The sequence below is a fragment of the Poecilia latipinna genome, unplaced genomic scaffold (assembly GCF_001443285.1).
Source record: "Poecilia latipinna isolate Pla-1442-1.1 unplaced genomic scaffold, P_latipinna-1.0 Scaffold2122, whole genome shotgun sequence".
Taxonomy (NCBI): Eukaryota; Metazoa; Chordata; class Actinopteri; order Cyprinodontiformes; family Poeciliidae; genus Poecilia; species Poecilia latipinna.
Window position 1 is genome coordinate 3,041 of NW_015114738.1, and position 12,115 is coordinate 15,155.

Consider the following 12,115-nt stretch of genomic DNA (forward strand, 5'->3'; position numbering starts at 1 on the left):
CTTAGTTATTTACATCAATTGTACAACTCAGTTCTTTGTAAATTAACATCCATTTTCATCTTTGAAAGTCAGAAATTATCACAATATGAGTTGTAACCATCAGCTGCTATCTGAACTTAGGCAATGGTGATTTTATTTGAGGCGAAGAACAACCAGGAGCTTTTCTCTTTCTTTCTTTCACCGTCTCCTCAAAATTAGAATGAAATCTTACAATTTAGATATTTCAAAAACTGTTTAGCTTTACATCAAAACCTCTAAAACCGCTCTGAAAACGGTCTTTTTCTTAAACGTTAGGAATGTTTGCACTTTTAAACCCAACATTGTGAGTATCTTTGCTAAATTCAATGGGGGAAGAAAAACAAAAGGATTAAACTGCACAAAAGCAGTTTTGCATTGCCCGATCCATTAAGAGAAGTTCAAATGAGAGAACATTCTCCTTGAAAGGTGAAGCCTGGAATCCAGGGTTCCTCCTAAAACAATTAAAATGTTTCTGACCTCCTGCCAGTGGGTCTGCTCTAATGGAAATTGCAAACACATGGCAGTGAGAAAACACACACACACAGCTTGAGGTTGATAAACCTTTGCAGCTGTCCTTCTGACCAAACTGCTCTGTGGATTAAGGACATAAAAATAGCTGCTTAAACACAGAATAGTAGAAGAAAAATAAAGACTGCTTCAAGTTAATAATCTTAATTTTTTCTTTATCAAAAGGCATTCCTGTAACAGGTCACTCTGAGGATCTGATCTATTTATACATCTTTACCTCATGTTGAATGCCAGAGGAGTTTGCCATCTATGAAGTCTTTGTTTATATAAATAGATGCCTTCCATGTTAACTTTTATCAGCTCCACCACCATCAAAACCCGTCTGTGTTTGCATTTCAAACAACGTGCCTACTCTACGATGGAAAATCTTGTGATTGCAGCACCATGGACAGAAACACAGGGGGACTTATTATTACAATAACAACAACAAAAACGCCTTGAAGCAGGAAAAACTCTAAACCGACTCACCTTCTTTAGCCCGTTTCTTCCGGACAAGGGTTCCTCCTAATTTCCCCAGAAAGGATTCGTCTTTTTTCATCTTTGCTGGCTGCAGGCTGGCAGATGCGCTCGGAGTCAGAGACATGGTTCTTGTTGCGGCTCTTCTCTTTGGGCCAACCCTTTTTTATTTTATCCCCGTCTCTCTTATCTCTCTGTTATTCCGCTCACTCCTCCCAGATCTGCATTCAGATTACCCAATCACAGCCCAAACACACACACTGTCTCTCTCTCTCTCTCACACACACACACACACGGCACAGTAATCAGGCTTCTTCCAGGAGGCAGCCGCGGTGGTTTGGCTTTAACACAGATGATTCACATGGGAGGAAAAAGTCTCTATTTGCTGCGGCTAACCCACAGCGCCACCCACAGGCCTGCAGATGTCGTTCATGTTGTCGGTTAGCTAAAATTAGCCCACGTGTGGGCTAATTTAGGTTTAGGTTACACACACACACACACACACACACAAAAAAAAAAATAAAAATCTGGAAAAGTTTGCAATTTATTGAATAGTATGGAAAAATGAAAAGTGAGTTTGGAAAACATTTTGGTTTCTTGCTCTTTTTCACTTATATCTTCTAATATGCAAAAGTCTAATAATGCCGCAGTTTTCTCGATTTGTTAAATTGACATTCTTTATTATTGCCGTTTTAACATTTCTCCCCTCTGTATTTTGCTTTTGACTCACCGACTGATTAAATGCTTTTTATATAGATATAAAAATCTAATTTGGGTAGTTTCACAACCTCTTCTCTGTAGACAGCCTTTGAATTCAGGTTTAACTAGACCTAATAGCTCCACTAAAACTGCAAGTTGGAATTTTTTACTAAGTAAAAAAAGGGTACCAATATGCAAAAAGTGCACTTTAAAGAGTCTATGGGACAATCCCTTCTAACAGTTCTAGATTGCCTTATGTAAGTAACTCTAAACGGCACAAAAGCATTAAAATGGTTATGTGCCGTTTAGAATGGGGCCATTTTAATGGTGCCCCATTTGACACCGCTCTCTCAAACTCGGACACCCTTTTTAGAAGTGTGTGTTTTCCTATAATTTGTGCAACCTATAGTTTAGGCCCAACTTCAATTGAAGCAGATTCACTACAGTTTTGTACTCTAAAATAATAAAAAACAAAAATAAAACCATTTGAAAAAACCTGGAAAAAGACAGGGTCCTTTTTTGAGTGAACTCCAGCTTCAGTGAATTTTGAAGACAAGGTTTTGAAGCGAAATTTTTGAAAATCTTTTGTGTTTTGTTTCTGCTCCATATCGTCTCAAATATACTCACCCCACCAAGGTTTGGTTAAAAGTCCCTTTCGCGTGCTGTACTTTTATCTACCACAGGCTTTTCGCAGCTTCCAACAAGCTTACAGCCTAAAAAATGTCTGCATTTACGACCATTCTTTCAATCAGAAATACTAAAGCACATTTAAATTGGTTTCCTGGAAAACATACTGCTTTCAAGCACAAATTTTTATGACAGGCTTGTGGTCTGGATCAGTCCTGCAGCTTCATGTTAGTCTGTTTTATCCATTACAAGAAACAGTTTGTGTGTTTGAGATCATTTTTCCTGTTGGAACATCCAACCGTGTCCAAGTTTCATCCATCTAATCCAGACTGTTACCATCAGACGAATGAAAATTGGAACTGGGAGATGCTGGAAACGTCAGTTTCGGCATCTAGTAAATCTGGTGTGCAACATCAACATGAACCAAGATTAAGACCTAGAAATTTGTGACATTTGCCACACTGACAATTAAGACAACTGTGTTAGAGAAATGTTTGATGATCAGAGCAGACAAAGACTCAGCTGTTTGCACCACCATGACAAAAAAAGAGACTGGAGGATCTGAAAGGGAGCTTTCAAATTTATCCCAGTTGGTAAGTGTGGTGGTGACAGCATCATGCTGTGGGACTACCTTGCTCAGTGGTGATAGGACAGTTCAAGATATGAACGGAAATGTATGAACCACTCTTGACGAGGCATGGTTTCATCAGGTCAATGCTGACATTTTAAGCACTTTAGTGATGTTTGAAACACTCAGGGGTAGGCAGAGTTCCCAAAAATAATCCTACTTCAACATGGTTTTACTCAAGTCCAAGAAATTACTAAAGTAAGAGTAAATTAGTATTCAGTAAAAAGGCTACTCAAGTATTGAGCAAGTGACCAAAACACCAATCATTCAATATTTAAAAATTACATAATCAGACCAAAATATGAAGTGGAAATTTTGGTATGTTAAAGACCAAAGTGAAAGTAATTTACATAAGTAACAATTACAAAATAACAAAATCAGGCAAAAGAAAAAATGTCCTAATCAGTTTCTTTCAATATAAAACTTATGAAGCTTTAACAAGACTTGTGGTTAAGGAAAGCTTTTTCTTCATTCAGTGAAGTAGCTTAAAGTGGGTAGAGCATCCAGAAACATTCTCAAGAAACAGTAGCGTAAAATTAAAAAGTGTAGTAAAATTAGTCCTGAAGTTATTTTTCCATAAAGTTGCTGAAGTAAATGTAACTAGTAGTTACTACCCAACTTTGATACTCAGGCCGCAAAGTTATATTTATATAAAACTATAATACATGAGTTGCACTTCATTTTTTGACCACTAGATGTCCCCCTGGAACTCTGTATTATTGAAGACTCCAGTAATGAGCCACTTGTTGGATCAATAGTTGAAACTTCTACAACACTTTTAAAACTTCATCTTAAATGAAGAATTAGATGATGGAAACCTGAACATAACAGGCTGTTAAAACAGAAAAAAATATATATATACCTCAGGTTTGGTGGAAATGTGGATTACGTTGGACAGTCATAAAATCAACCTCTTTAAATTAATTATCAAACCAACTAAGAAGAGCCAGAAACCTGTTCTTGGATGTGACCTGCAACTTGCTAAAGGACATTAAACCAAACATTATTTGAGGTTCATGAGAATATTTGAGGTTGTATATTTGATTATGACCAAACATGGATTTAAAACAAACAAAAGAAAAACTACATTAAAGATAAAACTTGAGCAAAATTGCTTCTGAAGTTGCTGTTGTAGTTGTATCAGTTGAAGTTTAAATGCATAAAACAGCCCAAACCAACGTGACATTCATCGGCACTGGAATGTATTTTGTTGAAATACTAATATTTTGCACACACATAAAGACATGTTCAAGTGTGGAACACAAAATGACAGCAATGATAATAAAAAAGCAGAATTCAGAAGAAAACAAAGAGGAAAAACAGAAGGAAAAGAGAGAGCTACTCAATAAGATAAAGAATGGTTTGACAGATACTGTATTAAATAACTAAATTAAGTGGAAAATGAGAAATAAAGCATCCCCTAAGGTTGAGGATTGTCATCTAACTACTTTATAAACAATTTTCACTTCTCTCAAATATTCTTTTCTCTCATAGTGGCAGCACACTCCAGAGCAAAACATCTATAATTTCCAAACCACACATAAACACATCATTAATATGGTCTGTTTTAATTATAAATAGGTGCCCAACTTTTGGTTTACATCCGATGAATTGCTTCAACATATGAAAAATCACAAAAAAAACATCTCACCCCTTTTTTTTTGTATTTTTTATCACAGAGCAGTTATAGGTGTCAAATACGTGTAATATCCCTCTTTGGTCACTAGAGGGGGCTGTGGGCTCAAATGAGCCACGGGGCGACACGTAATAGGGATGTGTTAAAACCAGAAGAGCGTTGAAGTTACCGTGGTGGCGGAGTCCGGGTAAATACTGTTGTCGTGTTCTTTGGAGTTGTTGGGTTTTGTCTTGTCGGAATGTAATAAACTGGTGAACGTGGAATCCAAGAAGAGCCCCGGAAATGACGTTTAGACGCCACAAGCGGTACAACGTCGTTAGCCGCCTAGCATCTCATAAAAAAAGCAGCTACCAGACCAACGTTTCACTAGTTCAGCATAATACTGACTATTACAAATACATTTAAGAATGTATGAAAATCATTGACTGAAACATAATTTAGAGTATAAAACAGCACTTTGGATATAAAAATGAACAGTGTGGGGTTTACTAGCTGCCGAATGTCATACGTCAAATCGTCCATCAGCTCCACAAAGACAAATGGCAGCAGAACAGCTTCAGCTCTTAGCAGTCTCTCCATTGCCTGAAGATACTTAAGACACACATACATGCAAGTTTTTGTTAGTATACATCATGTAATTTTGAGTTTTGAGAGTTTGGGGTTGATGCCCAACATGGAAGGGTTGCAGCAAACCCATTCACCTGTTGTTTGCAGCATTTTCCAGTCAGCTTGCAGCCTCTCTCTCATTCTCTCCAAAGCACCTCCATCGTCTGGGAGCGGAGTCAGAAGCTCCTGCAGAGGAGGCGCAGGGTGCCCAAGGAGGGCGGAGGCAGTAGGGCCCATACATGCCCCATCATTCGTCTGAAGCCCAAAGAAAAATAAAGTTTATGAAGACTTCGACTTCAAACTTGCTCCGGTCGTCTCACCTGCATCAGAACCAGAGTGTGTCCCTTTGCGAAGCCCTTCAGCAGGCCAATTAGTTGCTGCCACATACAGTCGCCCACTCCGCTTCCTGGCACGCGAACCAAAAGGACAAGACCGGGGTCGTACTCGTATCCCAGAGGTAGGAGGAGGCCAAAGACTGCCTGGATGAATCCTACTGTGTCACCGCAACCCTGAGAGGACAAGAAAACTACACATCATGTTTGTGAGATGCATTCAGTATTGTGTGTATGTGTGTTTTTTAAAGTGTCTCACCTTCTTTAAACACACTGGAATATAATATTTGCCTTTCTGTTCCTCTTTGTCTTCACCGCTGATTTGTACAACAAGCATTTTCCTTAAAACAGAGATTTTTTCGTAATAAAATTGTGATTCTTGCTGAAAATCCTTTCCATAAAACTTTTATAAAAAGTGCAATACGGCTTAAATCACTATTACCCATCAGCCGTGGCGTAATTCAGCTCCTCTTTGCCGACACAAACAACTAAAACCCTGAAGGAAGACGAGTGGAAACAATTCAGGCTGGTCTGAAAGCATTTATTACTCATTTATTTTTGAGAAACCAAACTGGGTATTCCTCTAAATGTTGATCGGTTACTTTAAAAGTGAAGCTCAGTAGGAATATTTCTGTGTGTTTTTTGTCAAAACATACAACACAGTCTGCATAAGATTTGACTTCTGTACCGGCTGACAAGGTCAGAGCAGAGATCCCGGACAACACACTCCACGGCTGCGGCGACATCAGGGACCAGCGCTACGCCGTTGCCGATCTGAGAACCGTTCAGATAAATTCAACACACAACAAGCCAGTAGAGGGAGAAGGAACCCAAACAATGTCTTGATTTTTACCTCGTTGGTTCTCATTTTCTCAATCAGGGTGTAAAGTCTCGAGAAGGTGGCTACACCATCCGCGTCACCCGCATCTTCCATGGAACGGTTCCTCCAAGGAAACGGTTCAGTTAGCGAACAGCGTGAAAACGCTCGTAAAAATGAGGCGTGCGACTCTGGGTGCCTCTCACCTTATTCTGCTGACTAAAAGCGGTCCGAGATCTTTGGAGGAGGCGAGGCGTTTTAATCCGTCTGGACAAGCCGCGTCGTCAGGAAGCACCGACACAGAACAAACGGGAGGGCGCAAACGCTCTGCAGGCTCAGGCCAAACTTTTTCCTCCTGGCTTCTTTCGTCCTCCGCCGTCTCTGCTTTTTCTTCCTCTGCTTTTGCCAGTTTGATGCGTTTGGTGCTGACGTCCGTCGTAGCTGAATCGGCTGGAGAAATGAGAAACCGCACGAGACAAGAAGTATTGAAATAAGGAACTAAAATTAACATTTCTACATCTTAAATAAGATGAAGGTTCTCTCTATTTCCATCAGCTTATGACAGGAGTTGAGAGTAAGAAAACGATTGTAATACACACAAAAAGTAGGGTAGTCTGCACTTGCAACATGTATAGGACATGTATAGGCCTTTTTATTCTTAATGAATAAAAAGGCATATGTGTCATGCTGGAATAACAAAGTAAATCTGAACAACTGCTGCGTGGCTGTTTTACCTGCATGCTTGAGGATGGACCAGTACTGCCTCTGAACCGATCGGACACACTGAAGAGACTCGAGCGCACTGGAAAACAGCAACAAAGCCACCGATTTCAAGATTCGCACAGCTTAGGTTTCTATTTCTCTGTCAAGTTACATCCACAAACTTGACGCTTGTTTTCATTTCATGAGAAAGATCAGGACAAACTAACAGTGTAATTGCCAGGTAGAAGGAAAATGTTACACGACTTTCTGCAGCGCTCAGATTACGTTTGACCGACCTTTCGCAGGGACTCCTGAGGTTTGCGAGCTGAGGCAGCGGATCGCCAAGCAAAGTTTGAACAGTCTGACACACGGATTGTGCAAGAGAAGTCAAGTTGTATCCTCCCTAAAAGAAAAGTATAAAAATACATAAAATACTTTCAAAGTCATTTAAATACGACTGCTAAGTCTTGTTAATCATACCTCCAGTACAGCACACAGTTTTCCTCCAGCTAGGTTCATTAGGAGGTGAGTTAAGTGGGCGAAGATGTCCGGAGTGGCACACATCTCTCCCTGGAAAAAACCCCCAACAAAACAAGTAATTTGGATGTTTTTGATGCCAATTCAAAGGCATGAGATAGAACTGTAAGAGAGAATGCATGCAATGTGTAAATAAGTTTGCTTTGAACAGGAAGAATTTCTGTTGTTGTTTTTTTTGGCACCTCTGGGTCGCCGATAGCCGAGTCAAAGCCTGCGCACACCAAAACCAAGTCTGGGCAAAACTGCGAGGAAGAATCAAAAGAGCAACAAGTCATGGTCACCCTTCAGTCTTAAATAAATGTGTCCTAAAAATGTCTCACCTCATAAGCTACTGGCAGGAGGACATGGCAGAAGACCGACAGATAGTCGCTGTTTTCCATTCCCACCTGAAATATCATAATGATGACTCTGGTGAGCGAATATTTATCCCTTATTTCAAAATAACAAAATCCAAATTATAAATATCATTATAAATTTGTAAAAGTAACAAAAACGGTAAGTAGATTCTGACTTTTCCACCATTCATCCTTCATCAGTGCAAACACAATAAACATTTCAGGGCTTATAAGTGAGCAGGCCTTTGGCAATGCAACATGGTTACATTTGTGACAGTAGGATAGTGAGTGTGATCTCACCCCTTAACCAACCAATCGGTATTAATACCGACAAAATCAATGCACCAGTCCATTTTTCTACCTGCTCACCTCGTTCCAAGGCACATTTACGTTGAAGCCGGCTCCGCTTCCTTTGCCGACGCTATCGTAGTCCGACTCCCTAAGATTGGGCCAGAATTTCTGATGCTCGTAGCGGTGCCAAGAAAAGTACAGAACACTGCAGAACACCATGAAACCCTCAATAAATAAAACACCAGAAAACCTGTTGCATCCTCTGAGACTTTTACAGGTTGACATTTGACAAACGGGCCCCACCTCGGATCATCTTCAAAGCAATACTGTACCCCTTGACCGTGATGTATGTCCCAGTCTACTATTAGCACCCTGAAGGAGAAACATTTAAGCTGCTTTAAGTGAATGTGATTCCAGAAGAAGTCAGCAAAGTAAACCAAATGGCGAGAAAGATTTAAAGAAAGGCTCAAAATACCTTTCGGCTCCATGTTTTTGCTTAGCGTAGCGCGCTGCTATGGCCACGTTGTTGAACACACAGAAACCACTGGCAGCACTGCGCATGCTGTGGTGTCCCGGCGGTCTAGAAACAGCAACACGAAACACGTACATTTCTTATTAGTCGTAGTGTGAGCTAAAATTTAATGTTTATACTGTTTTACTCCTCCTATATGTTATGGTTAATGGTAAAAGCCTCACTGCAACAAAGCAGGGACATGAAATAAATAATGCAAAGCATAATTTACACATTTCGACCCTTACCTAACCAGAGCCATGCCGTTCCTGACCTTCCCTGTCATGACACTGTCCACCAGTTGCAGAGCAGAGCCTGCAGCCAGCTTGGCGCAGTGATAGATATTCTACAGCAGTAAATAATTAAGAAAATAGGAGATAAAAAGTGAGGAACACAACCAGAGAGTGAAAGAGGGACAACTGTCAAACACTGAATAGTGGACTAACTGGGTGGAAGTAAACGTCCCCGTACTGAAGGGTGAACTCCTTCAAGTCCTCCAAAGTCATGTGCGGAGTCTTTTTCACACCCTCCAGATATTCCTCACTGTAGACAGCAGCATGATGAGAATGTTTGTTTATTTCACATTAACGAGGAGGTGAATAAATTCACTGAACCGTAACGGTTCCAGAGGAAAATCAATGCAGGAACAAATTCAGACCAGCAGGGGGCCCCCAAGCGCACATGTAAATTTGACGTTACATTTATAAAGAATGAACCCCATTTGAAATTCTTTAAAATAGCAGAGATATTTCATTATTATATTGACTACTGCTGTATGTTTATATGCTATAGTTACAAAAGTGTTATTATTATTTACTTCTGTCATTTTTTAACTCTTTTTTTTCAAAAAGAAAAAAAAACAATACAAAGCAAAACAACAGAAGAAGAATAAAAAAACAAAACAAGATAAAAGTAATACAGAAGCAGAAAAGGTAATATTGAACATTCCTATCAAAGACAAGAACACAAAGTATAGACTGAACTAGAAGCATAAGCTTTTTTATACATACGGCGTTATCGAAACCAAAACAGCAGAATATTTCCTTTGTATTTTTCTAAAACATATCTCTAAAGAATTCTGTATGAGTCTGTAGACAAACTCATAAAAAAAAACTACCATAATAAAACCTAATTGTATTTATTTAACAAAAGATATTTAGACATTTAGTTTTTATTTAAAAAGTGAAAAACACAGCTTTAACTCCTCGCAACAATTATTCCACACATGAATGCCTTCAAGTAAACCTTGAAAGTCAGAGGCGTTAGATGTGCACACAATCAAACCAGGAACATTTAAAACGATGTTTTGATTGGTTGTGCTAGTAGGAAATGGGAGGCCCTGAGTCAAATATCTGCTAAAGGACCCAGTGTTAAAGGGGCCAGAACCGACCTGTGGACGAGCAGGATCTCCGCATCTAAGGCCTCACGAGGCGGCACAGAGACACAGCGGTCAGACAGACCCGTCCTGACCAGGGCCTCGTAACTGACCGAGAGCCGCTCTGGGACCTCGATCTTACATGCCGGGCTGCAGAAACAAAAACAAAGTAATATAGCCGTAAGCATCATGTTACCAGTCACAGTTACCAATATAAAAGTAGGTAATCCACCAGCAGTTTTCAGCAAGAGATTTCTATAAATGTGATGGAAAAGTTTTAAAGTTTTTCCTCTAAGCAAAAGTTTAATTTGTCTTTTTGGAAGTATTTCAGTCAAACAGCTAATATTAAGTCATTATTGTAATACGGCATAATAAAAACTCTATGTGTATAATCCATAAAGACAAGAGTGGCAAAATAGGGTATTTTGAAGAGTAAGACCAACACTTACAAATAACTGAGTTTAACTGGGTGTTTGTGTTATATTTCTACCTAAATCAGTAACACAATATTAAATACAAAATCTAGATAATATTATAATAAGTAGAAATATTTATTTAACATTGATGGATTACATTATTTCTGCAGCAGGACTGGATAATTTTTGGTGTCTTGTTTCAAATAAAATCAATTAAGTTTATGTTTTGCATTTCTAATGCAATTTTTTTTCTTAAACTAAAACGGTGGCAGTTTTATTTAAATTTACACTTTGAAATTTTGATACGCTCATTTGAACATTTATTATATTTGGATTACTATTCTGTAAAATTGCTTAAATGTGAAAAGCAGGTTTGATGATAGCAAAACAGGAATATTAAAAGCATATTTTCTAAAACAAACATTTTTAATTTATGGGTAGGTGTTATCCGTCCCTACTCCTAAAGACAGCTTGAAATTTTTAATTTAGAAACAGCTCATTTGTAGAGTTGAATAACAGTAATATATGTGGTAACATTTGAAAAAAATTCATAAATAATATTAAAAATGTCGTAAAAGCGCTAGCAAGCAGTTGGTGGAAAGTGACAGTGAACAGCAGTCTGGTAAGTGAAGTTAACTGTGACTACTGTAGGAATAACAACATATAAATGTATCCGACATAGTGACCTCCAGGCTAAAGAAGCCAACAAATCCGATTCACATGATGTGAACATGATTTTGATACTCACTCAACCCAGAGCAGTTTGTATTTGGTCATCTCCTCATCATAAATCAGAGCTGTCCCCATTGTCAATACTCCGGAACGTGTAGAGAGTAAATATCACAACAAAAGCTCCTCGGTAGTTTAGATTATATCTTACAGCTTGAATAAAGAATTCATATGGATTCCTTCAAACCTTTATGTAAAACAGTCTGAACTGTATCCAGTATGAATGTATCTCTGAAGACACTTATTAAGGAAGAAGCATGTAAACAGAAAGTTCATCTGAGCTGCACCAAGTGCGAAGTTAACATTCTACCGGGGAATGAGCGCCATCTACTGGACGGAGTCCGGTATTTCTCCAAGGGCTGACCGACATCTCGTCATTGTAGCGTTTTTTCTACTTCTATTTCAAATTATTTTCAAATACAAAAGTACTTTATTAATCCCAGAGGGAGGAAGAATGTTTTTGTAACTGATATGAGTCATTCTTCATAGAGTTGTTGTAAATCCTGATGGCTGGGCAGGAAGGATCTCCTGCAGCAGTCATTATAATGACATTATAATGTCATTATAATGACTGCTGCAGGAGATCCTATATATATTACTATATGTAATATACTACAGAGAGTCTGGAAGACACCTCTGACTGAAGACACTGCTGTTGTATACCAATTTCATGAAGAGACTGCTATGCAAAATCAACAACTGTTATACAACAACTGAAGTTTTTGCCTTCTTTTGGACAAAGATGTACACAACTATTTTCTCCATTTGGAGTGTTTAAATCAAAGTTTATTTTTTAATTGAATTATTTTAGTGTATTTTTACAACTTTTTACTGGTATCTCTTTTGAAGTGTTTCTTTCTTCTTAATTGTAT

The 12,115-nt window shown here is 38.7% G+C and overlaps 1 protein-coding gene and 1 long non-coding RNA gene across 2 annotated transcripts; one reads left to right on the forward strand and one right to left on the reverse strand.

Moving 5' to 3' along the window:
* The first annotated feature begins 3,800 nt into the window (after window positions 1–3,800).
* LOC106936349 (uncharacterized) lies at window positions 3,801–5,465 on the forward strand. The gene is made up of 2 exons (XR_001422113.1): window positions 3,801–4,897; window positions 5,351–5,465. It is a non-coding gene; the product is annotated as an uncharacterized LOC106936349 (long non-coding RNA).
* On the reverse strand, window positions 4,921–11,552 carry LOC106936344 (histone deacetylase 10). Its single transcript, XM_015017277.1, has 20 exons — window positions 11,263–11,552; window positions 10,114–10,248; window positions 9,170–9,266; window positions 8,972–9,069; window positions 8,688–8,792; window positions 8,516–8,584; window positions 8,291–8,417; window positions 7,907–7,972; window positions 7,769–7,828; window positions 7,530–7,619; window positions 7,346–7,452; window positions 7,082–7,149; window positions 6,554–6,797; window positions 6,384–6,474; window positions 6,219–6,304; window positions 5,973–6,026; window positions 5,790–5,871; window positions 5,519–5,707; window positions 5,294–5,453; window positions 4,921–5,183 (listed from the first exon to the last, which is right to left on the reverse strand). Exons 1-20 carry the CDS (start codon window positions 11,319–11,321, stop codon window positions 5,149–5,151), a joined length of 2,022 nt encoding a protein of 673 aa, XP_014872763.1. The 5' UTR covers window positions 11,322–11,552; the 3' UTR covers window positions 4,921–5,148.
* Between the last annotated feature and the right edge of the window lie 563 nt (window positions 11,553–12,115).